The sequence below is a fragment of the Pleurodeles waltl genome, chromosome 3_1 (assembly GCF_031143425.1).
Source record: "Pleurodeles waltl isolate 20211129_DDA chromosome 3_1, aPleWal1.hap1.20221129, whole genome shotgun sequence".
NCBI classification, from domain to species: Eukaryota; Metazoa; Chordata; class Amphibia; order Caudata; family Salamandridae; genus Pleurodeles; species Pleurodeles waltl.
The window spans coordinates 419,714,941-419,742,418 of NC_090440.1; the positions used below are offsets into that span (position 1 = coordinate 419,714,941).

At 46.3% G+C, this 27,478-nt stretch overlaps 1 protein-coding gene across 1 annotated transcript in view; it reads left to right on the forward strand.

Annotated features, from left to right (window-relative positions):
- LOC138284183 (aminopeptidase Ey-like) overlaps window positions 1-27,478 on the forward strand; it is a 432,258-nt gene that overhangs the window by 18,075 nt on the left and 386,705 nt on the right. The window contains exon 2 of the mRNA XM_069222681.1: window positions 16,083-16,225. Coding sequence (XP_069078782.1) covers window positions 16,083-16,225 — 143 coding nt within the window. The remainder of the gene's footprint in view (window positions 1-16,082; window positions 16,226-27,478) is intronic.

Sequence of the window (27,478 nt, forward strand, 5' to 3'; positions counted from 1 at the left end):
ACAGTCAGGCATGCACACCCACATTCAAACATACACGCACACATCCATACAGACATACCCACAGCCATACACGCACACATTCCCATACACACAACACCCCCGCAAGCATACACGCACTCACACACCCCCTCTACATACACACACGCACACCCCCATGCACGCACACAACACCCCCCTCCCCTAATGGACGATTGACTTACCTGTTCCGTCGATCCTCCGGGAGGGGACGGGAGCCATGGGGGCAGCTCCGCCAACACCTCCACTTCAACAGAACACTGCCACGGCGAATCACAGGACGTGATTCGCTGGGTGGTGTTCTGTTGGCGTGGCGGTGGAGGTGGAGCAACCTCCACCTTCCCGCCGCCCGCAAGTATGGCTGTTGGCGGCTCTCCGTCAGAATAACGAAGGAGAGCAGCCAACAGTCATAATACGCCGAGCAGGCGGTCTTCCGCACGGCGGTCCCTCAGCAGTCTTGCAAAAAGACCACCAAGGTCGTAATGACCCCCAAAGTGTCTTAAGTCTGTTAAAAGCAAAAAAGTCTCTTTCAAGCACAAAGTACCTGGTTTGCGTGAAGAATCTCCGCAAAGGGCCACAGAGGAGGAGATGCGAAGAAACCATGGGGTGTGTGTCGATTTCTCGGGCCGCACACAGCAATGTGTCATTTAGTTTTCAAGCAGGGATGGCTGTGCGTCGATTTCTGGCACTCAGTTGTGGATCCTCTTCGGATTGCAGGGTTTTCAGATGCCCTGGGGACGATGCGTGGAATTCCAGCGCTGCTAGGACAAAGTCACAGGAGCTGTGTCGATCCGGTAGGCGTTGCATAAAATAAATTTTCTACCGTATGGCAAGCACTCCGTTGATTCCTCTCTGGAAGTCAGGCTGCGTCAATCTGGATCGGCTATGCGTTGATCTGGTGAGGCCGTGCGTCGCTGTTCCGGTCACTATGCTGGCGCTGCATTGATCTTTTCGTTGAGAAGTCAGCTGCATGGTAACCCCATGTTATTCAACGGGAGAGGTTGGCCTCACAGTAGTGAAAAACAAATTTAGATGTTTTTCATTACCAGGACACTTACAACGTAAAAACATGTCCTACTTCTTGAATACAAAACACTCCACCCCAGTGGACTGTTTATGGCCTACCTTAAGAGTGATTTTTATGTTTTAAAAAGGTTGGGCCTGGCAAATGGTTTATTTTGCCAGACTGAGTTTTAGAACTGCACAAAAGGCTGCAGTTGGAGGTCTGCAATATGGCTAAAGTGCAACTGAGGTGGGTAGCACAATGGGTGCTGAAGGTTCAGTAGGAGAATTTAATTTAAAGGCCCTTGGTACACTTAGTACTATATTCTAGGGACGTATAAGCACATTAAATATGCCAATCAGGTGTAAGCCGGTTGTGCCATGCTTTAAGAAGAAACCACATTTTGCACTTTTGCACTGCTAATCAGTGCTAGAGTCCTAATGTCAACACAAAAGGAAGTCAGACACAGAAGGTGTGAAGGCAAAAGGTTTTGGGGAAGACAATCCAAGGATGACAGGTCTAACACTCCCTTTTTGGACTCTCTTTGAGCCCACACTCACAGTTCTATGTTGAGACCTTGTGTAGGCATGTAAGCTTCTCTGGCTGCTGCCCTAACCCTTCAAGGCCCTGTGTGAGCCAGGTTTCCACCGTCCGTTACTCCCTGTTCAGCTCTGTGTAGGCCCGTCTCACTGCCCCTTCTGAGACACTGTGTGTGCTTGCTCTCACTGCCTCTTTCCCCCCTTTGAGTTCATGTGTGGGGTATGTCTCCATAACCTTCTGCTCCCTTTCAAGGCCCTATGTGGGCCCACTCTCTGCTTGTTTGACTTTAATAATTACTACTGACTCTTCTCTCTATCCTAATCTTTTATGCTCTCAATCGTGCTAAACAATACATTTTCAAAATTATACAAAGTACCATATCAGCAAGTTGCACTCTCTGGTGGGAACAGAGGACAAAAACACCAGCCATTCCATCAACTATCCAGAAATCCACAGAACCAATTGAGAAGACCTGGAACAAAACGTTCTCATTCTCAGAGGCCAATCTCCAATTACTTTTAGAAATGTCTGATTCTCTTCTACCTTCTAGAGCAGTGTTTCCCAAACTGTGGTCCGCAGAGCCCCAGGGGTCCGTGACACATTCCCAGGGGGACCGCAGGCCTGGGATGACAGAAAGATACTTTTCCAGCTGAGGCCTGACAGAAACACCTTGTGTTTTTATTTGTGCACGAGTTGTTAAAGCACTTCAAAGTTCCTTCTACAACAAGCAACTTTCGGGTGAAAATAAAAGCCTCAAGATAGCTTTGGTGATTAATGTACCTACTGGAGAGAGATGGGAGTTTTGTCTATTGGCAGTTTCTAAGGTGCTTCTAAGGCAGATGGTTAATGTGCCTGGTGCAGAGAATGTGTATCATGCAAAGAAAATTATTTTATATGCATAGCACAGTAGGTTACTACTTCTGTCACAGAGATTATTTTGTTACTGTGCAGTTCCTAAGTTACAATCGTATTCTAGCACAGTCAGCTATGAATTGCCATCAAAGAGTTGTATGCACACTGCATGGCACAAATTAGAAAGTTTCTTTTTTCTCTGCCTTTCATTATCCTTATACTGCTAAAAATAAACAGTTTGTTTGCGCAATAAATTCTTAATAAAGTCAATGCTAACCACTGTGTCATGACCATCACTCTTAGAAAAGGCTTACCTTTGAGAATGACATGTGAATTCTACACCTTGTAGTCACTGGGAAAGGACTCCAAAACCCTACACTGGTATGCGAGGTGCTATGAAACAAATGAGTTACATGTGACAGATAGGCTATGGAAACTTGAGAGGTCCTTATGGTTTTACTTCCTTTCCCTGCCACATATTTATGTTAAAAAGCTTTCTCAGATATTATATACCTAAAAAATTAAAACAGAAGTCGCTTGGGAAATGTAGAATCCGACCTGAGGAGTCAGTTTTCCTAAATAAAACCAAATAATGAAAAGTTAGTCACCAAGACGCGGCAGCAAACTTCCCATTAAATTGTTTTGATTTCTGCATAAGTTTTCAATGTAAAATAATTATATAATTAGTAATTTCCTTATTTGTTTGGTGTGTACTTACTTGTTTGTGTATTTTTTGAGAATTACTGTTTTAATGTTTGAAATTTAAATTGTACAAATTGTTTGGGGGTCCTTGGCTTCAATGGAGGTTCTCAGGAGTAAAAAGTTTGGGAACCACTGTTCTAGAAAATAACTGAAACCCTCTTGTTTTTGTGACTTATGCCAATATTGTTCCCTAGTTCCCATTTGTGGGTCTATTGTCAGTGCCTCTGTCTGCTGCCAGGGCCCTCGGAGCTTTCTCACCTGTGGTTAAAATGGTTGATAAAAACAGTCCAGCAACTTCAACATGCTAACTCTCTAAGCGGTAAATTTGGTATTCTGTGATTGGTATTTTTTGCTTGGCTGGATTCAAGCGGTAGTCTTGTGACCTGTGCTGAAGAGAAGTGGTTACCAGGCTCAGAGTCAGCTAAAGCAAATGGAATAATTAACTTTTTGAACCACTTAAGTGACACTTTTGTTCTCTGTACAGTTCACACCTGTTGGACCTGGCTTTTTGACAGGGTCATCCCCAAACTTTTTGCCTCCTTCCTCCTATTTTTTTCTGACCTGTTGTTGTTGGCTTTTGACCTCTGGGCACTTTACCACTGCTAACCAGTGCTAAAGTGCATATGCTCTCTGTGTAAATTGTACTATGGATTGGTTTATCCATGATTGGCTATTTAATTTACTTATAAGACCCTAGTAGAGTGTACTATATGTGCCTAGGGCCTGTAGATTAAATGCTACTAGTGGGCCTGCAGCACTGGTTGTGCCACCCACTTAAGTAGCCCCTTAACCTTGTCTCAGGCCTGCCATTGGAAGGCCTGTGTGTGCCGTTTCACTGCCACTTCGACTTGGCATTTAAAAGTACTTGCCAGACTTAGAACTCCCGTTTTTCTACATATAAGTCACCCCTAATGTTTGCCTTAGGTAACCCCTAGAGCAGGGTGCTTTGTGGGTAAAAGGCAGGACATGTACCTGGGTAGTTATATGTCCTGGTAGTGTAAAACTCCTAAATTTGTTTTTACACTACTGTGAGGCCTGCTCCCTTCATAGGCTAACATTGGGGCTGCCCTCATACACTGTTGAAGTGGCAGCTGCTGATCTGAAAGGAGCAGGAAGGTCATATTTAGTATGGCCAGAATGGTAATACAAAATCCTGCTGACTGGTGAAGTCGGATTTAATATTACTATTCTAGAAATGCCACTTTTAGAAAGTGAGCATTTCTTTGCACTTAAATCTTCTGTGCCCTTCAATCCACGCCTGGCTAGGTTTAGTAGATAGCTCCTTGTGCATTCACTCAGACACACCCCAAACACAGGGTACTCAGCCTCACTTGCATACATCTGCATTTTGAATGGGTCTTCCTGGGCTGGAAGGGTGAGGGCCTGCCCTCACACAAAGGACTGTCACACCCCCTACTAGGGGCCTGACAGACAGGACTGAACTGAAAAGGGAACCTGGTGCATTTCTTAGACACTCTTTTAAGTCACCCCCACTTCAAAGGCACAACTTAGTATAAAAAAGGGCCTCTGCCTTACCTCATGAGACACTTGCTGGAGAAGAAACCTGAACCAGAAACTACATCCTGCCAAGAAGAACTGCCTGGCTGCTCAAAGGACTCACCTGTCTGCTTTTCTACAAAGGACTGCTGCCTTGCTGTTGGCCTGCTGCCTTGCTGAACTCTTGTCTGGCTGTGAAAGTGCTCTCCAAGGGCTTGGATAGAGCTTGCCTCCTGTTCCCTGAAGTCTCAGGACCAAAAAGACTTCTCTTTTTCACTTGGACGCTTCGTGCGCCTAAATTTTCGACTCACAGCTTGTTCCGCGGCGAGAAAAAACGCTGCACACCGACGCTGATCGACACAACGCCTTCAGGACGACCGGAACTTCCACGCACGGCCTCGCAAGGACAACGCCGCCCGACTTCCAGAGGAGAAATCGACGTGACGCCTGCCGTGAGATCGAAACTTCGACGCACAGCCCCAGGGAACGACGTGCAGCCGGAATACAAGCAGGAGAATCCACGCACAGACCTGGGACATCTGGTAATCCCCGCGACCCATAGAAAGAGACTCTCCGCGTGCCAGAAAATGACCCACAACTTCCCCGCATGAAAAATAACAACGCAAGCCCGTGTGTGCTGGGGAGAAATCTACGCACACACTATTTTTCCACGTATCTCTTCTTCTGCGGCCCTTTGCGGAGATTTTCCACTCCAAACCAGGTACTTTGTGCTTGAAAGTGACTTTGTTTGCTTTTTAAAGACTTAAGACACGTTATATCACTTTCAGTGATATCTTTACAAATTCATATTGCATCTTTGATCGTTTTGACCTGAAAATACCCAGATAAATATTATATAGTTTTCTAAACACTGTGTGGTGTATTTTTGTGGTGTTATATTAGGGTATTGTGTGATTTATTGCACAAATGCTTTACACATTGCCTTCTAAGTTAAGCCTGACTGCTCGTGCCAAGCTACCGGAGGGTGGGCACAGGCTAATTTTGGATTGTGTGTGACTTACCCTGACTAGAGTGAGGGTTCTTGCTTGGACAGAGAGTAACCTGACTGCCAACCAAAAACCCAATTTCTAACAAACAGGAACATTGCCTTGTGGGCCTTGCTCAGCTGTGCTTAATGTCCAGACGTATCATGATTTTGTCTAAAAATCATGCGTTTAGTTTTTGTTTTTGAGTAGCAGAGCTTTAGTAGCAGAGCACTTGATAAAAAGAAAGCTACTACTCGTGACTTATTCAACTGAACTGTCGATATACTTTTCTAAATAAATACACTGGACAGTTAGAGATCCTTCCAGGAGCTGTACACCAGGATGAGGAACATCTGCCTTTCCTGTTTAATTGATCGCTGAAGTAAAGTAATCCGTTTTGGTTGCAAACAGGAAGCTAAATGTTAGCAACGGAGACACAAGGCATGATCAACCTTAAACTTCAAACCATTAGAGAAAACAGATTTTTGTTTCCTTCTCAGCTACATTAGCTCAATGTTCAAGAAGTAAGCTCTTCATATAATATGGCCACTAGTGGTTCATTTGTCCTGAAGCGCAAGTCTATATATTTTGATGTTTGACTTCCTACTATCACTAATGCAACAACAAAAGGCTTGTCCATCTAAACCCACTGGGCTACTAGAACTATGCAAAGTAGCAATGTTTATGTATACAAGCCTGCTAATTTTTCTCCATCTTTACAAGAGTTGCAACATATACCAGAGGACAAAACTCAAACTCCTTGAATGCTGGACAAAACAATGGTGTTATTCTCAAGAGAAATATTAATGGTTGTACTTGCTGTTGTATATACAGATGATGAAGTAGCAGGTTCCAATCACTTTAACATGTCCACTGCAAACGTTGTGTACAGCTTCTATGTATTCTAATAACATCTACATGATGCTTCCTGTGCCATGTTCAGACCAATAAGATATGTATCACAGTCTCTCGAGGCAATTTAAACTTAGTCCACTTGTTAAAGGTTTGGGGGTGATGCCCCCCAGTAACTAAAAGACCTAGCACACTCTTTATAGAAGAGGGTGATCACAACTGTCAATGCCCACAGACTTTTAGTCATAAAATACGTATATTAACTGTAATGGAGGACTCCCCAGTGCTAGCGCAGGTGTATTAATAAAAATGATTAACGAGTGTTCATGTATTCTGAATAAGTGATTGCATAAAAAATATAATAATGTAGAAAATAATGTACGCATTTGAAAATGTGATTACGAAGAGTGGACACCAGTGTTCATAAAGTGTACTTACTAGAAATGAATATTGTGAAATGTTGAATCTATGTTTGACTAATGTAGTATTATGTCATATTAAGGGTTACGCATTATGCTCTATCTTTATTAATTGTAGGCCTTAACTGAACGAATGTCTTGGACTTGTTTGCCAGGCCTCATGTCAAGCTGTATTTCTTAATGTTTAATAAATGGCTGTCCTAGAGAGTTAAACTGTGATTCATTTTGCCTTGTTTAAATGTGCTCGCAACTGACGTTTTCTCACGAGAACCAACCGCTAGAAGATGCTGTTCTTACCAATGTAGCATTTTATGTGTAGTGCATGTGAGACTGACTTTCTCAGGAGAAGATCAGTGGAGATACTGACTGGAGTGTAAGCTGCAACAATATTGTTACCTGACAAGCCAGATGATGAGGACATTGCAGGACAACCAATCAATGATATGTGAACGGAGTAATGGTAGAATTCATAGATTTGGAATTTTAGTTTTATTGGACAAAGTGTGAACATGCGATTAACTGACCAATAAGGATTAGGGAATTAATTTCAGTAGTTTTGATTTAACGACGCTGCACTAAGAGGAGACACCGTCATTGCCCATTTTCTTGCTGGCCGAAAGGTAAATATTTTCTTATGCGTCTTGATAGGAGGCATCCTTAACTTTAATGCTTAAAGACTTTGCATTTTCTGAACTTTGATGCTGAATCCCGATGCCTTGCTGATCGACTGATGTCCTGAGGACGAAGACTGACTCTGCTTGCTGATCCACACTGAGGATAGGTATTATAAATTGGACTCTTGATTATTATGAATATTTGATTTTTCTTTCTAGGTACTGACGGCACTGTTTTGATAGAGCCATAGTTAGATGTTTTTTCCAAATTTGTGTTACTAAATTATTTTGCATGAAGCCCAACATGCTGATGCTAATCTGATGTTAGTTAAGGATCCTCACTAATGAAATCGTGCTAATAGCAAATAATTGCTTGATGACTTTCTCTGCTGAATTTGAATCTATATAATTACTTTGACGCAGTTGACTTTGTTGTGGATTTGCACCATAACCTTGGAATGGGTTGTAGTTCAAGCTTTGATTAGATGGCATTTCTTCCGCCACTTTGGACAGCCAGTATTGTTTCTTTATGTGTTTCATTTGATTTTGAGATTAATCTACATGACCTTTAATGGTTAATATAGTGAAATAAATATTCAAACTTTTACTAAAGGTGTGGTTATTCATGACTGGAAAATCATGATGTGTGATAATTACTGACTCCATTGATTATTGATGTTATTGATTGTTAGTGATTATTGATATTGTATATTGATTATTGATTATGTACTGGAGGTATAGTAAGAACATCTTAATTGCGAGTCAAAGGTTCATCGACCAATTTGCGTCCCCTTGTAAGTTTACTTATTAAGGTCAGACGCGCTAACACCAGCAAATTTGCTTCTTTGGTTTATACAGCAGTTGATGAGATTAAAAAATATTCCCCTTCCTGGGGAACAGACACATCTACTTCTATTGCATATACTCAAGGGCAGTTTTATTGAAGTCTAAATATTAATAAATGATTTGCCCCAGGAGTTGAGAAAGAATGTATAGCCAGCATCTGTGTGTTAGATTCAGGAAATGCGCCTGCTGGTGATGAAAGAGTTCTTTATGGCAGCGTCGAAATCCAGAAGTTTTGTTCAAAGTTTGAGCTGCCAGCAAAAGATGCTATTCAAGATGTTCGACTGTACAAAGCTATTGATGACAAGAAATCCCCAGTAGCATTAAAAACGAGTTTCTTGCATGGAATCTATGAATGCAGACAACTCAAGGAGATTCAGAGAAATTATTTGATTGCTTTTCCAACAAAAATCTCTTCTTGTAGACACCATTTGTTGATGCTGATGATACAACTCTGTGGTGCTCCACTCAAAACATTTGGTCGCAAACCTGTATGTGACGTTTGGCTGGCAAAAAGGGTGGTCTACTGATGAACAATTTTGTAAGGACACCCAGCAAAATAGACATAATAAATATCCTCTATGGATTTTGTGAAAAGCTGCAATAGACTAAGGAGTTTGCTCATTACATCAAATATAAATAATGTTCACTGCTCACTCAATTATGCATATCTTTTGTAAAGAGAGCATTGCTTATATTGCTTGTGATAAATGAATCTGTCTTGCTTGACATTTTGTTATCCTTTGTTGAATACAAATTTATGAATTTTCCAAGCCTAGGCCACTCCTCTTGGAACGGATTGCCATTCCTCTTTCAGAGAGCCTCCATTTTTCATCCCACTTAAATCACTGAGAGTGATTATGTCACAACACTGAACAGTCTGGAAGCACACATTTTGGGTACCTCAACTCACCCCCCTACAAAATGTATTACATTTTAGTAAAACAGTGTAAAAGGTACACAACCCATGCTCCACCTAATGGAACAATCGCATCTTCTTCCACCAACTTCCAAGACACCTCTGCTCTACAGGACTTGATCTCACACACATCTCAAGCATACACAGAACCAGGTGAGGAAGACCGGCATTCTCTTACATCAATACTAAAGCATGCAACAGCCTCCCATTCCACAACAGAGCCTCATATTCTCTTCTTGAATTCCACAAGACGCCAAAGACCTTTTTTTTTCAATTAACAATCTACTATAGCAGGGGTCTCAAAACCTTTCAATAAAAGAGCCACATTGTGTATTTTACAAATATTTGTGGGCCAAAGAAATCAGTATTATAAACAAATTTAAAGGCTTACTTGCATCTTTTTTGTAATCAGCATGACAGGATTCAGAACAAAAGAGAAATGTGACAGTTACAAAAAAACAATGTTGGGTTTAAACTGAGAAATGATATACAATGGGTAAACATGTCAAACATTAGCAAATGTTCTGACAAAATTTTAAATTACATAGCTGTAGATAAGAAAAGAAGGCTATTCATTTTTTAATTAATTAAAAATACTGGCAATTACAATAGAGAAGATTCAAGAGCGTGTGCTGCCACCTACATACTGCCACAGGAATTGGATATATACATTTCCCTCTGATCACTGGAATCCAAGGCTTTAGAAAACAACAGAGGGACAGATAAAATATTGTAGAGGATCGAATGTGGCCCACGGGCCATAGTTTGGAGACCTCTGTACTATAGGCACACCTGCTCAGTGCCAGGATGGCCTCATGGGTGACAGGTTGCAAACACACATATGAATACACTATTTGTTGATTAATTGTCTTTGTGACAACTAAATCAGTTTTATTAATGCCCCAAAATTATGAGTGTTAACAAAACATTGCAAGCAGACATATCTTCTAGTATATTTCACCAATGACACTGAGGGCCTCATCACAACCCTGGCGGTCACCGGCCCAGCAGGGATGTCCAAATGCGGCAGGCGGGTTTCCGGCCACATGGGCGGCCGACTGGCGGTTCAGCCTTGGTGGTCGGCCTCCTCCAACCGCCAAGGTTGAAATGAGGGCCTGAATCTGGATGTGTGCTTTTGGGATATATTAGGGAATATGTTAAAAATCCAAATTCAAACAAACTTTACATTATAAATCTAAAACCTCCGTTTATTTACATATATGTGGATACAAATATTTCTCCCTCTAAGTAGTCGTTCCACATTTCAAAATAAGGATCCTCTCTAAAGGAATTTATATCACAGCTTTTCCAGCCAAAACCGACTTTACAAAAAGAAGCCAGATGAACAGACCTCATAACACAGCATTCATATATGCAGAAAGTGTTTTCCATAGATCCCAGCATCCATCTCTACATAAAGTGACTTTATACATCCCCCTGCATCAATTACTTCTTAAAGTGACATCACTTGTTCCTATTCTACTTGAGGCGACTCCTTATGGTGGCACAATACCACCACAAGGTTTGCATCAGTAGGGAAGACGTAGACAGGGGTGCTACCTGTTTGGACCTTTCAATGGCAGACACAGACATGGGTATTGACAGTTTGGGTCTAAATCCCCGGCTCCACTGCAACCTCAGCAAAAAAATACTAGGTATGATCTTGAAATGTGCACAACACAGCACTCCTGACGACACTTCCTCACAATCAAAGCCAGGCCTAGACCACACAAACACACAGAAGGCGTCCTTTTAACACAAACCCAATTCCTACACATCCCACTAACCATCACATACCTGAAACTACTAGACACTCACCCACACCCAGGGTAAGTAACGCATCTTCTGCAGTGCTCCATGTCTAAACATTACAGATGTCACCATGCATCACCAACTTGCTACACTCTGCATCTTAGACGCCCTCACGCCCTCGCATTTCCTAGATGTCTTTGTTCCCACAGATATTAACATTCTCCTAATTCACAATACATGACCACATGATCCTCTTTGATGACTTCAACTTCCCAGACAAATAAATTTTGAATAAAAAAAGATATCCTTCCCAACCTCATCAATACTTGTAAAGTGGTACAGGATGTCAACCAATTAATATAATTCAAAGGCTAAATCCTTAACCTTATTTTACGCAACATCACCAGCCATCCAATTCAAACCTCCCATGCTCCTCAACTATACTTCCATCTTCACCACCCTAATCAGTATCTCATCAACATGCTACCTAAAAGAGAACAAACTTTCCTATACTTTAAAGACTTCTCCATTGTTAATGTAAACTCATCCCTCACCCTGCTGTCTTCACGTCTGGTATTAAGAGCTTCTAGACCTCTTCATTGCAATTCTGGAAAACCAAATTGTTGGACCTGAATTTCTCTGTGGTGTCACCCCCAACAATGTTGACTTTTATTCTCCACTTTTTTGCACTCTGCAATCCCGTGCTGTTGCATGTCAGCCTTCTGACCCCAGGTATGGGCTGAAACTACCATCTTTGGAACTGAGGAACCAGGTTTTAGTCTTGGCGTATGTTCACCATCCTGTGATTCTGGGCAAATTGCTTATTCTCTCTGTTCTTATAAAAACATGAATCTGACCTCATTAAATTTAATCTGGTTCTAATGTAAAGCACTTCAATGCTCTTGGTTTGAATTTGTGCCATACAAAAATAAACAAAAAATTAGAAAAAATGGAAAGAGTCAGCGAGGTGGCCTACTGTCATCAGTAAAATCATGCACTGTAAATGAATGTTACTGCAGCAGCATGGAGTCAGGAGACTCTGAGGTTGGAGAAGCATGGAAAGTTGAATTCAAATTATATCAGCTGGTCAGGGCAAGACTTAAAAGTGGGCAACTCAGTCCAAAGCCAAAAAAGGAAACCTGCGCTATTAACAGCAGCTCACAGGATAACTCAGTATAACCCAGTGATACCATAGACAGGACAGATAACCTGTGCACTTCCTACCATTGAGAACCCAGAACCTACTGTACCACCTGAGAATAGTGCACCACCATCACAGCTCACAATCTTACCTGTCATGAGTAGTCTGACGCCTCCTTCTTAGTAGCCTTCACTATTGTCCATGACCGCTCTTCAACTTGATTATACTGCCAGTGCACTCTCACCACTGCCATCTGAATAGCCCTCTTCCCCTCATCATCCCCTTCCCATTACCATCCTCTATTCTTTATCCAGAGTGACCTGCATATCCCCTGAGACCCGTTAATTGGTCACAACCTGTCCATGAGCACCCTGCACTGCTGATGCCAAGTACTGTGACTGTGTGTGCAGTACATGTAGGTGAAAAGCAGACCTTGTCATGCCTGCATCAATTTTCTTCCTTTAGCTATCATTATATTCATCTGCCCATGGACCCAACGACTTCAGCAGAAGGAGGCAGGAGCATAGTTAATAAAAGTAGCAGTTATCAAACGTGCAGGAAGTGCAGTGGCTATGTGGGCAGGTATATGAGGGTCCCAAACCATCTCAAATGTATATTGCAGTATGTATGTGTATGTCATGGGACATAGAGAATTCTTGAAGAGATGCAGCGTAAGCCTATTACAATGGCCCACCCATGGCATAATTCTGGGCATTATTACAATCATGCTTCCTACGCATGAGAAATTGTGTCCATTCTTTTACCATCCTGCACAGCCATGTCACAATGGCCTCACTTGGAGACATACCAGCGAACCCTCATATGATTAATTAAATATTTTGGGGAATTCTTGGCAACATGCTATCTGGCATCATAGCCATCCATCACTCATGTGTTATTTCCATTCCAATACTCGTCACTAAATCCATTAATGCAGGTCAAGCTCACTCAATATGCTCTTTCACACAGTGAAATTGAGGAAGAAATTTACACCCTACCAGTTTGAAAACTCACCAGCCACCACTGGGACTGACCCAAGAAATACCATTAGAATACTCCAGAAAAGCACTGAAGGGATGGTTGAGGAAAAGCAAGGTAGGTGATTTTGTTGAACTGTACAACCTGATTCTGAGGGAGCGCATTCTCAATACATGTTTATAGAGCTCCACCAACACCTGGTAGATAGCAAGCTTGCTGACCCCAGCAAGATTGCTGAGGAAGTGGACCTCTGGGTCAATACCAGAGTGTCCAAAAAGGTATCTGGGATGACCCCAAGAAGGGTGGCTCAGGTTCCCTCCAGCAGAGTGAGGGAAGATCAAATGAGACACAGACAAATCTCAGTTTAAGGGGGAAGGTAAGGGTTCTCATGCCCCTTCTGAGAAGAAGGAGGGAGGTTTTGGTGGGCGGTGACCCAGGAAACCCCATTTCCAACCCCACTGCTTTGATTGTTCTCAGTTAGGGCAGAAGCAGTGAGACTTTGAAGTAAGAACCCACCCACTGGTGGGACCTCTACAGGAGGCAGCAATGTGGCCTTGGGGGTAGGTAGTCCAAAGGATTAGGGGGGGCACATGCCCTACTCTCCTTTAGTTGGAAGGTAGACTCCAAGAGTCAACCCAATGTCTCACACAAATGAACACCAATGCTCCAACTAAAACCTGCAAGTGGAAGTCAAGCTCATAAGCATCCTGATTCTCTAACAACATTGGTAACAACAAAAGCTTCATCTACAGATAGGAAATATAACAAAAGAGAAACTGAAGGCCTGGAAAATGCATTCTACTGATGTCCCTCTGTGGCACACATAGAGAACTCATCAGATCAGCCAAATTCTATTACTATACCAACACCATTAATGAAGGTGCCAGCAGGGGAATGCTGAAGATAATCAAACACTGAATCAACCCCCTGCTGGGCCCTTCAATCACATATGCCACAGACTAGTGTGATGTCAATATAAACAGTAGATACAACAGCACATCAATAACACCAAGTCTGTTTCTACTCTGACACTCACTGTCCTTGTGGTATCCCAAAATGGCCAAACCTCTTATCCCTATCTCTCACAGATCTTGCAGACATCCTCTATACTTAAAGCCACTGCCTATGAACATTTGTCTTACTATTACTCTGTCACTGATATTCAGCATTGTCAATGCCTTTTTCACTTAAGGTGGCTCACATTGAAAGATTTTTCAAGATTGGCCAGATCTTCCCACACCTCAAGAAACCCAGACTAGATCTGGATGAACTCATCAACTACTGCCCAATCACTTCCCTACATGTCATTGTTAAGTTAATTAAAAAAACATTCTACACACAACTCCAAGTCATCACTCACACCAACCATCTCCTGCATAACCACAAATTTGTATCTAAATAACACTGCAGCATGGAGACAAATACATTACAAATTGGATAAGGGAGATCCCTGCCTCCTGATATTGCTGGACCTCTCAGCTACTATCAACACTGTTGATCATCCAATCTTGTTTCATACCCTAAAATCTTCAATAGGATTCATAGCCCATATCCTTCACTGGTTCTCCTAATATATCTCCAACCAACAGCACCTCATTCACAAGGGCACTTCAAGGCCTCTATCACATGTTGTGCCCCACAAAGTCACCATTATGTCATTAGCTATCTTAAACCTCTAAATGGAATCACTCAGGACTCTAAATATGAATAACAGCAAGATATTTTTCAATAGGCCTACAACACACACCTCCACTCGAGGTTTCTTCTACTTTAAACATCTATTGAATTAAACACTGTCTGCACCACATCCAGATCTCTCACTAAGTTGATTGAACTTCACTGGCTTCATTTACCAGCCAGAACCATCTTTAGAGCAGCGTTTTCCACCGCCAGCACAGCACCGCCAACAGGATTCCGCCACACCATATTATGTATCATAATACAGCGGATGGAGTCTTGTTGGCTTGGCGGTGCTGGTGGTGGAACCACTTCTTTTCCTCCATCGGCCAGGCTGACGGGGTCGGATTTCCACCTGTAAACAGGCGGAAATCCCACCTAACTTAAAATATGTCAGTCTTTGGACTGCCAGCACTGGCAGTCTGTTGGCGGCAACAGCTTCGTAATGACCACCTATGTGTTGGTGTAGTGAGGGTGGACTACCTTCTTTCTAATGCTTGAGTCCATATTCAAGTTTGGGATACTGAGCAATCTAATATCCCTCTCTATCCTTACAACCATTAACTACTAAAGGTTTAATATACGAAAAGTGCACAATTTTGCAACACTGTAATAAGGGGTCCTGTGACGTGCGCAATTAGTTACCTGTGATTACCTGTTGTTTATATTTAGACTCCTTTTCGTGTCACTGCCCGATACAGACTTTGATTAAAGAGACAAAACGCGATCACTCAACATGAAAGGAACTCCAATTTCCCAAAGACTGCCAAGGGATTGGCACAAAATTGAACTTTCATTACAAAGTCTACCCCCTGACCCCACCAGCACCCCAACACCCACCTCCACCCCCGCCACCACTTCTCCACAGATACTGGTGTTTTTGCCCCATTAGCAGATCAAGCATTGGTTGGAACTCCAGTAGAGAAATGACTAATGGCGACTGCATGATTTTTGTTCATTACAAAAGTATGGGAAGGCTCAAAATGCTCATCTTAGATCTGCTACTGAAGCATCTTCTTGACAGCCTTGAGTCAAGTAAAAAAGGTTTAGGTGGAAAATTATGACGTTTTTTAATATTCAGCATCAAATGACTCAACAATTTAAGTATTTTGCAATAAAGTAACAAATATAAGAGGCATACTTTTTCCAATTAATGGAACCTACAGTGTATTCGCAAAACCCAGATATTTGACAATATAATTTTCTTCAGGAACCCCAGAGCTGTTTTTTAACTGGTCCAAAGAATGTGATGTTGATGACAGATGCTGATGCACTTTTTCATTTCATTTTAGAATTATTGCAACCACGATGATGTCTCCATCTGACGCCAGGAAGGCCTTCCCTTGTTTTGATGAACCAGCAATGAAAGCCACATTCAACATCACCCTGATCCATAAACCACAATATGAGGCACTATCAAACATGCCAAAAATAAGTGAGTTCATTTACAGAATGCATTTTAAGTTGATGCCTAGAGTCCTCTTATCAATTCATCCAATACGTTCATGTTTTTGGTTTAAAATGGCACTTGAAAATGATTATTCAAACAAATCTGGTTTGTGTTACATGCATATTTGCAGGTGAAGGTTGGCTGTTGTACATAAAGGGGAGTACTGAAACTATTTTGCATTACCCTGCTTCAACAAAATACCAGTTGCCAAATTAGATGCTTACAATTTCATACAAACACAGATTTAACACTCGTGGGCAATGACAACTCAGCAATATGGCTAGACTTACAATTAATTGCAATCTTTCAACCTCCTTATTTCCTCAAATGCAAGAAAAGGAATTTGATTTGTTTTAAAAATGTTTTTACGTGATATTGTTACCCACATCCTTTCCAAATACACACCTTACTGCAGGTTGAAAGTACGCCATGAACTCATTTGTAACTTTGTACACATTCCAAAGCTACTGCCCCATGCTCTGTGCACATGTATTGTTAGTTTCTTCTTTTTTTAAGGTCAATTTTAGTTCTGTATTATTAAAAGGTTTCGTCAACGAATTATGTCAAACGTGGTGGTTTTCCATGGTGTTTTTGTGTATATCATGGACTTATGAAGTTCACTTGTAAATTTAGTGGGCTCGGTTGGGTTAAATCTGTGGCCCCGCCCCCCTCCCTCCACCTCGAATCTCTTTCCATTTTCTCCATTCCCGCCGCTGAGCCCCGCGGCCCCGCACCCCTGCACCCCTCCCTCCACCTTGAATCTCTTTCCATTTTTTCCATTCTCGCGTTGAGCCCCATGGCTCTGCCCCCCTCCCGGCACCTCGAATATCTTTCCATTTTCTCCATTCCCGCCGCTGAGCCCCGTGGCCCCACCCCCCATTCACCAATCCCTCCCTCCTCCCAGCTGCCACTCCCTCCCACCTCCCTTCTAATGGCAGCCGCTGTGAACGAAGCGACCCTTGACCCTTCTTCTGGCACCGTTGCTCCGCCTCCACTCAGCTGACACTGTTCTTTTGCCCATTCTCCTGAGCGCTTCCTGAGCGCTTTCGAGCATCCGAGCCGCTGCGTCCCCACGGCCTCACCCCCCCCACCTTGAATCTCTTTCCATTTTCTCCATTCCCGCCACTGAGCCCCGCGGCCCCGCCCCCCTCCTCCAGCTCAAATCTCTTTCCATTTTCTCCATTCCCGCCGCTGAGCCCTGAGGCCCCGCCCAGCTCCCTCCACCTCAAATCTCTTTCCATTTTCTCCTTTCCCGCCGCTGAGCCCCGCGGCCACGCCCCCCTCACTCCACCTCGTATCTCTTTCCATTTTCTCCATTCCTGCCGCGGAGCCCCGCGGCTCCGCCCCCCCTGCAATTCCATTTGCCGATCCCTCCTTCCTCCCAGCTGCCACTCCCTCCCACCTCCCCTCTTATGGAAGCCGCGGCACGGACGCGCAGCGGACACGCACTGCTGGCGCACCAAAGGCAAGCCTGTCTGCACCGTCTGCGCCTGGACCGTGCCCAGCGCCACTCCCCCTGGCCCACAAGGCCCCCACACATCCCCACGCCGCTATACTGCCAGTGACCTCCACGCCCTCAATCCAGGACGCTCCCAACCTGCCTTCAGTCCTCCCCAAAGAACACCAGGGGACCTTCCTCCTGCCAAGCTTGCCGCTTCACGTGCACCCTAAAGCACCGCAACAGACCTTCCAACAACCACCTCAGCTGCATCCTACTCAACACCAGCTCCATCTACAAACATGCAATTGAACTATGGGACCTACTAACCTCAACCTCACCGGACATCGCCTTCCTCACCGAAACCTGGACAAACTCAGCCTCAGAACCCGACATAGCCACCGCTGCATTCACTTCTCCTACCAGAAACCAGTCACTCACCACCACTGCACACAACCCCCGACACAACTGGAGCAAAATATTAACGGATCAACTGATTTCCACCCTCGCCTGGGCCCCACCCCCTGGGACCCTGGGCCCCAACACAGCCGCCATCAACCTGCATCGCTGGATAGATGACTGCACCAACACACTCACACCGCTCCCAAAAAAAAAAACACCCTCCACAGAATCAAGGCCAGCTGGTTCACCCCAGACCTACAGGAATCCAAACGGCTATGTCGCAGAATGGAAAAAACCTGGCACCTTGAACCTACCAACTCCAACCACATTGCTTTCAAGGATGCCATACGCAAACATCACCAACTGATCCGCACCACCAAAAGGACCCACTTCAAAAACCGCATTGACACCAACGCTCACAACAGTGAAGAGCTCTTCAGCATCATCAAAGAGCTCTCCACTCCCAGGACCTGCTCCAATGAACCCCCGCCATCACAGGAGTTCTGCAACTCACTTGCAACCCACTTCCGTCGAAAGATAGAAAAAATCCACAACAGCTTTAACCCCCAGACCCACCAGCTGACTACAAACACCCACAAACCCAACGCCCCAAGCAACACCCACCTTCTCCACACCTGGACCCCCGTCAACATAGAAGACACCGCCAATACCACAGCCTCCATCCACTCCGGATCACCATCGGACCCCTGCCCTCACAATATCTTCAATAAAGCAATCATCATCATCGCTCCCCACCTCTGCAACACCATCCACAGCTCCTTCGAGTCAGCCACCTTCCCAGAAAGATGGAAGCACTCAGAAATCAACGCCCTGCTGAAGAAGCCAAAGGCAGACCCAGACGACCCCAAGAACTACCGGCTGATCTCCCTCCTCCCCTTCCCAGCCAAGGTCATCGAAAAAATAGTGAACAGCCAATTATCAGGGTTCCTGGAAGACAGCAAGGCACTCAACATCTCCCAATCCGGATTCCGCAAAAACCACAGCACCGAGACCGCACTCATTGCTGCCACAGACGACATCAGGACCATGCTCAACGAAGGAGAAACAGCAGCACTCATCCTCCTGGACCTCTCCGCAGCCTTCGACACGGCATGTCATCACACTCTCCGCACACGCCTCCACAGCGCTGGAATCCGCGACAAGGCACTCGACTGGATCTCGTCATTTCTCTCAGGCAGAACCCAGAGAGTCCGCCTCCCACCGTTCCTGTCAGAAGCCTCCAGATCATCTGTGGCGTCCCCCAAGGATCATCGCTCAGCCCCACGCTCTTCAACGTTTACATGGCCCCACTCGCCAACATCGCACGAACCCACCACATCAACATAGTTTCCTATGCAGACAACACTCAGCTCATCCTCTCCTTCACGTAAGACCCTACAACTGCAAAGAACAACCTCCACAACGAACTTCACGCCATCGCCAGCTGGATGGAATCAAGCCGTCTCAAGACAAACACAGACAAGACAGATTTCCTCATCTTTGGCACCAACCCCTCAGCATGGAATGACTCCTGGTGGCCCACCTCCCTAGGATCAGCACCCTCACCCACCACCCAGGCACGCAACCTGGCATTCATCTTGGACTCCACACTCAGCATGATTCAGCAGGTCAACGCCATCTCCTCTTCCTGCTACAACACTCTCTGCACGCTCCGCAAGATCTTCAAGTGAAGCCCGTTGAAACCAGGAAAACTGTCACCCATGCCCTGGTCTGCAGCTGGTTGGACTACAGAAATGCCCTATATGCAGGAACAACAACCAAACTCCAAACAAAGCTGCAAGGAATCCAGAACGCATCCAGCTGCCTCATTCTTGACATCCCACGATGCAACCACATCTCCCCCCACCTCAGAGACCTACACTGGCTACCAGTATCAAAGAGGATCACCTTCAAACTCCTCATCCACGCACACAAAGCCCTCCACGACACAAGTCCAGCCTACCTCAATGACAGACTCACCCTCCACACCCTCACCCGCAATCTGCGCTCCACCAGCCTCGCCCTCGCCTCCGTCCTCCGCATCCGGTGCACCACTGCCTGAGGAAGATCCTTCTCTCACCTAGCGCTTTATAAATCCTTTGATTGATTGATTGATTGATTGGCTCCTAAGCTTTTGACTTCTATGAAACCCCACTTTATCATTACTGTAACCCAGGGATCTCCAGTGAACTATTATTGGGGTCCAGGATCCCCCACTGAGCCATTACTGGAAGCCAGGGACCACGGCCTACACATTGTTGATGATTTGAAATGCAAACCAATACACAGGAAACAAAATACAGAAACAACCATTCATCAAGCATATATACAAATGATAACACATTTTATTTAATTTGCAAACAAATCTAAATAAAAATAACATTTTAATAGGAAGGTTGGAGTTTTAAATTCTATTAAAACCACACATCATCCATACTATAGTCTGTTTGATGCACCTGCACTGCTCTCACAAATCAATCTGAGGATAACAATTTATTTTTAGCCTCCAATTTCAAATTCCATGTATGTTTTAAAATTTTCAATTGTTCATTTAGTAACTTTATTTATATACACTTTATTACTCTATTAATATTATTTAACTAGATTTATATATTTCTATTTTATGCAATATTGTATGGCTTATACATGATAAACTGGAACAATAAAGATTGATTGATTGAATATGGAACTCATAAGTAGGTCTACGCTAGAAAATCCATTATTGACATATAGCTGCACCAATTCTGCCCCAGTGCTAAGAGCAGCCAAATTCATTTTTTTGAGTAAAACGACATTTCAGGACTAGAACCACTTGGCCCAATTCTGAAACAAAGTCTTAAATTGCAACCTCTCACTGTGAATACATCTGTACAATTTTAAGGAATTTACACTTTTCTTGCGCCCCATTGTCGGCACCTAACGACTTCATGTGTGCACCATACAATATGGTGCACCATCAATCAATCAATCAATCAAAAAATTTGTATAGCGCGCTACTCACCCGGAGGGTCTCAAGGCGCTGGGGGGCAGGGGGGACCGCTACTGCTCAAACAGCCAGGTCTTGAGTTGCTTCCTGAAGGAGAGGTGGTCGTGGGTCAGACGGAGGTGGATGGGGAGGGAGTTCCAAGTCTTGGCTGCCAGGTAGGAGAAGGATCTTCCTCCCATGGTGGCTTTTCTAATGCGTGGCACGGCGGCGAGGGCGTGGCTGGTCGATCGTAGCTGGCGGGTGGGAGTGTAGAAGGTCAGGTGGTTGTTGAGGTACCTGGGGCCCAGGTCGTGGAGGGCCTTGTGTGCGTGGGTGAGGAGGCGGAACGTGATTCTCTTGCTGACGGGGAGCCAGTGCAAGTCTCTCAGGTGTCCGGAGATGTGGCTGTGTCGGGGGATGTCAAGGATGAGGCGTGCGGAGGCGTTCTGGATGCGTTGGAGTCTTTTCTGTAGTTTGACCGTGGTTCCGGTGTAGAGGGTGTTACCGTAGTCCAGTCAGCTGGTGACGAGTGCCTGGGTGACCGTCTTCCTGGTTTCGGTGGAGATCCATCGGAAGATCTTTCGGAGCATGCGTAAGATGTTGAAGCATGATGAAGAGACGGCATTGACTTGTCTGGTCATCGAGAGGGAGGAGTCCAGGATGAAGCCCAGGTTGCGTGCGTGGTCCGTTGGTTTGGGTGCGCTGCCCAGGGCAGGGGGCCACCAGGAGTCGTCCCAGGCAGAGGGTGATGATCCAAGGATGAGGACTTCCGTCTTGTCTGAGTTTAGTTTCAGGCGGCTGTTCATCATCCACTCGGCTACGTCTTTCATCCCTTCGTGCAGGTTGGTTCTGGCGGTGGCTGGGTCGTTGGTGAGGGAGAGGATCAGCTGGGTGTCGTCGGCGTAGGAGATGATGTTGAGGTTGTGATGGCGTGCGATGGCTGCGAGGGGGCTCATGTAGACGTTGAAGAGGGTGGGGCTGAGTGAGGATCCTTGTGGTACGCCTCAGATGACTTCGGTGGCCTCGGATCTGAACGGGGGGAGGCGAACTCTCTGGGTTCTTCCGGTGAGGAACGAGATGATCCACTCTAGAGCCTTCTCTTGAATTCCGATGTTGCTGAGGCGCTGCACTAGGGTGCGGTGGCAGACCGTGTCGAACGCTGCGGAGAGGTCCAGGAGGATGAGGGCCGCTGTTTCCCCATTGTCGAGCAGGGCTCGGATGTCGTCAGTGGCTGCGATGAGGGCGGTCTCGGTGCTGTGGTTGGTTCGGAAGCCGGACTGTGAGTGGTCGAGGGATCCATTAGTCTCGAGGAAGGCGGCCAGCTGTCTGTTGACGGTCTTCTCGATGACTTTGGCAGGAAACGGGAGGAGCGAGATGGGGCGGTAGTTCTTGAGGTCGGTGGGGTCTGCTGATGGTTTCTTCAGGAGTGTGCTGAGTTCGGCATGCTTCCAGCTCTCCGGGTAGGTGGCGGTGTTGAAGGAGCAATTGATGATGTCCCGGAGATGGGGTGCGATGACGGAGTCGGCCTTGTTGAAGACGTGGTGGGGGCATGGGTCGGTTGGTGATCCGGAATGGATAGTGTTCATCGTATGGATGGTGTCTTCGGTGCTGACCGGGGTCCAGGCGCGAAGGGTGGTGTTGGGGGGCGTCTGTTTGGTGGTTGGGTGCGTGGTCTGTGCGCCAAAGCTGTTGTGTATGTCGGCGATCTTGCGGTGAAAGAACGAGGCGAGTGAGTCGCAGAGGTCTTGTGAGGGGGTGATGTCGTTGTTTACGGCGCTGGGGTTGGAGAGCTCTTTGACGATGCTGAAGAGTTCCTTGCTGTTGTGTGCGTTGTTGTCTAGTCGTTCTTTGAATGCTGTCTTCTTGGTGGTGTGGATCAGCTGGTGGTGTTTACGGGACGCGTACTTGAGGGCGGTCATGTTGTCTGTAGTCGGGTTTTTTCGCCAGGCTCTCTCGAGGGTGCGGCAGTTCTTCTTGGAGTTCTTGAGGTCGTTGTTGAACCAGGAGGCTTTCTTGCTGTTGGGCCTGATGGGATGGGTTTTCAGAGGTGCGAGGTTGTCAGCGCAGTTGGTGATCCACTGTGTAAGGTTGTTGGCTGCTTGGTTGGGGTCCTCTGAGCTGCCGGGAGGGTTCTGGCTCAGTGTAGTGGAGAGCTGGTCGGTGGTGATCTTGTTCCAGCTCCTGCGGGGAGCCTGTTGTGGGTGGTGGTGAGTCGTGGTTTTTCTGAAGCTGAAGTGGACGCAGCTGTGGTCTGTCCAGTGGAGTCCGGTGGAGTGGCTGAAGGAGATGTACTTGTTGGAGGAGAAGACTGGGTCAAGCGTGTGTCCGGCGTAGTGGGTGGGGGTGTTCACCAGTTGCTTGAGTCCGAGGTTGGCGAGGTTGTCCAGCAGGGTGGTGGTGTTGTTGTCGTTGTCGTTGTTGTTCTCCAGGTGGAAGTTGAGGTCCCCTAGGAGGATGTAGTCGGCGGAGGAGAGGGCGTGAGGGCTGATGAAGTCTGCGATGTCTTCGCTGAATTGTGTGCGGGGTCCTGGGGGTCTATAGATGAGGGTGCCTCTGAATGTGGTCTTGGGGTCGGTGTGAATCTGGAAGTGGAGATGTTCGGCAGCTGTGAGGGTGTCGTCGGAGTTGGTCGTGATGCGGATGGTGTTCTTGTGGACAATGGCGATGCCTCCTCCTGTCTGGTTGATGCGGTCCCTCCGGGTGATCTTGTATCCGTCCGGGATGGCGATGGCGATGTCGGGCGCTGAGGAGGCGTTCATCCAGGTTTCTGTGAGGAAGGCGACGTCTAGAGATGTGGTGTCGAGCAGGTTCCAGAGTTCCACGTCGTGTCTGTGGATGGAGCGGGTGTTAAGCAGGATGCACTTCAGGTGGTTGCTGTTGGTGCTTGGTTTGGCGGGCGCGGTGCGGGTCTGGATGCAGGAGAACTTGCAGGATTGGCAGGTGAAGGGTCCGTGGGTGCGTCTTGGGGCGGCACGGCAGCACCCGGGGATCCGGCCGGTGTTGAGTGCGATGAGGGTGGCGGCTTCGTAGGTCCGGCGTGTAGGCTCGCAGCGGTGGGGGCCAGGGGGTCTGGCGCTGGGCGCGGTCCAGGCGCGGACGGGCGCAGACGGGCTTGCCTTTGGCGCGCCTTCGGCGCGGCCGCTGCGCGGCCTCCATATGAGGGGAAGAGGGAGGGAGGAGCAGCTGGGAGGTGGGAGCGGGGCGGCCAATGGGGAGCAAGGGGGCGGAGCTAGCGGAGTGTAGCGGCGGGAAACGAACGGGCGGCGATGGGGTGACGCGACGAGGCTGGAAGAGAGAAGAACACGGTGAGGGCAAACAAGGTAAAAACAATACAATACAGTGGAACAATACCAGGGGCACAGTCACTCGGGGTACAGAAGAAAGAGCGGACACAGGCACTCGGGCACAACGAAGAGGGCGCTGGCGCTAGGTCACTGGAGGCGGGAAAAGGCAGTCAGGGCACAGGAGCACAGGGCACAGGAGCGAGAGCGGTCACGCTGGAGGCTGTGAGGCGGTGAGGGGAGCGACCTGCCTGAGAACCAGGGTCAGAGGTCGCTCTCTCTATCGCTGCGCGGCCTCCATATGAGGGGAAGAGGGAGGGAGGAGCAGCTGGGAGGTGGGAGCGGGGCGGCCAATGGGGAGCAAGGGGGCGGAGCTACCGGAGAGTAGCGGCGGGAAACGAACGGGCGGCGATGGGGTGACGCGACGAGGCTGGAAGAGAGAAGAACACGGTGAGGGCAAACAAGGTAAAAACAATACAATACAGTGGAACAATACCAGGGGCACAGGCACTCGGGGTACAGAAGAAAGAGCGGACACAGGCACTCGGGCACAACGAAGAGGGCGCTGGCGCTAGGTCACTGGAGGCGGGAAAAGGCAGTCAGGGCACAGGAGCACAGGGCACAGGAGCGAGAGCGGTCACGCTGGAGGCTGTGAGGCGGTGAGGGGAGCGACCTGCCTGAGAACCAGGGTCAGAGGTCGCTCCATGGTGGTTGGCTCAGAAGTTTAAAAAATGTTGAGGCTATTGTGGCACTTTGCTACACTAGTGTCAAATATTTGGACGCAGGTGCAGCAAGGCACAGGGAGGCCCATTGAATATAATGGATGTGTCATTTTAAAGCCTGCTCTGAGCAGGTGTTAAAAATAACTGAAAAACTGGCGCAGTGAAATGTTGTGAATTTCACTGCACAATTTTTTTGGGCCTTCCTGTGCTGGAATGACCCCAGGCATACATTATGCCTGACGCAGGCATAATGTGGCACAAGGGGTTAGAAAGTGGCGCAATGCAAGCATTGCATCACTTTGTAAATATGGCGTGGCACAAAAGCCAACTCAGCCCCGCCTTAGCATAAAAAAAGGACACTATGAAGCGCTAAGGTGGCTCAAGGGGCTTGTAAATATGCCCCACAATTTTCACATTTGTGCATGCCACAGTTTGCCTGTGTATGCACTCTGAAGCGCAAAATATTGGCTATGCCACTGCTTCTTTTGAGGTTCAGTTTGAGTGGTTGATTTCACACGCAGATATACACGACGACATCGTGCTCCATATTAGACTCCCATATCAAACCTTTTACAAGAGCACCAACTACACATGCTGCTGATACTTAAATGTGCCTATCAGTTGACTGGGAGTTTCAACCTAGGAGATCTCTGAGACCCCACCATGAGTATTAATTTGAATGAGTAAGTAGTATCTTGGCTGTTCACAATTGTTTTTTAACTTGCAGATGTATCTTAATACATTTTTAAAGGGCATCTTTCCTTTGTTCAGAAGAAGACCCTGTCTAAAGTAATATAGGAGGGCGCAAGCTCGACTAAAATACTGTGGGATATTTATTCAAATAACTGATGCTGTGGGGCATGAATTACCATGCCTTGCTCAGCATCTAAAATGCAGTCAATAGGCTTTATTTAGCAGCATTGCCTTTTAATTTACCCTTAATTACCCTACACCACTCATGTACACTGAGCTGTATTACTTTCATCCTGATCTTGGAACAACTTGCATTGTCGTATTCTGATATTTACATATAATTGTTGCCTGAAATTTTAATGTATTATTGTGTAATATCTGCATACCGCAGTGCCGAGGGTCAAAATAGGGGTCGCAGCTGCGACCCTGGCGACTCCTAAATGATGCCCATGGTTAAATGTTCCAACCACAAACAGTGTAAACTTCAGATGAGCAAAACCCTAATCTGTCAGGCCAAGGAAAAACTGATTTTGATTGCAGTGCCCCCCTCTGTGAGCATTAGTGGTGGCTCCTCTGCTAGGGGCTTTGCCCCCCGCCAGCAGCAACCACTGCAAATCCTTTTACAAGGAAAGGATCATAAACTATATTTATTATCCTTTCCTTGTAAAAGGGGCGGGGCCTTGTGGGATGACCTGGACGAGAGGAGTGCACTGTGCACTCCCCTCACAGTGCATGTGTGTTTGGCCTGCCGTCTCGGACTGGCCAAACACACATGTGCAATAGGCTGTGCCAAACAACTGTGTTGCTGGGCTGGAGAGAGCTTGCACAGGCTCCCAGTCTGCCTGAGAGCGCTCTGGCTGGGCGCTCCCAGCCAATCCTGATGCTGCTCTAAACAGCATCAGGATTGGCGCAGGGCAGGCTGGGAGCCTGTTCCTGCAGCAACGTCGAGGGAAAGGACCAGCGCGCCGTGGCAACGGAGGAGGTAAGTGTAATTATTTTTTATTTTTATTTTATTTTATTAATTCCCCCCTTCAGCCACCCATGTGCCTCCCCGCCCTCAGTTACACCCACGAGCCGCGACTGGTGAGCAGTCTCAGAAAACAATGGCCCTTCTACCACTGTTGCAACTGGTATGATGCACTTTGTCAGTGGAATACAAACCTTGATGCTCATGGATAATGACATGTTAACCTTGCAGGGCCATGACCCAGAACCACCATGGGCAATCAGGCAGCAGAAAGTGTGAATTCCTCTGGGATGTTGAGGGGCAGTAAAGGGACCTGAGTGAAGAGATTCCATAACTTTTTTTTTCGTTATGACACGAGCTCTGTCGAACAGTAAAAGCTCCTACTAACTAGAGTATAAGATCCCTGTTTACTTTCTTTAGCTTTCTCTACTTTCTCTTACCCTCAACATTGACAATAGCAAATAGGAGGCTGTTAAAGGTCTCGCAAAGGGACAATTGTTGAACACTGCAGTGTCGTAAAGCATTTAGGAGAGTACAATGTTAACGTTTCATACCAGTTGCAATTTGGCAAAACAACTGCAGCATCTCCTAGGCATTTAGTACAGATACTGGTTCACCAAATCAAACCTATCAGCAAGCTGCAAAGGGCTAAAATTCACAGCACCCACCCAATCATGAGATTATAATCAAACTTCTTCACCTGATTAAAAGCAGCTTTAAACTTGCCACTCTAAAAAACAAAATCATTTCCAAACTATGGGGGTCATTTA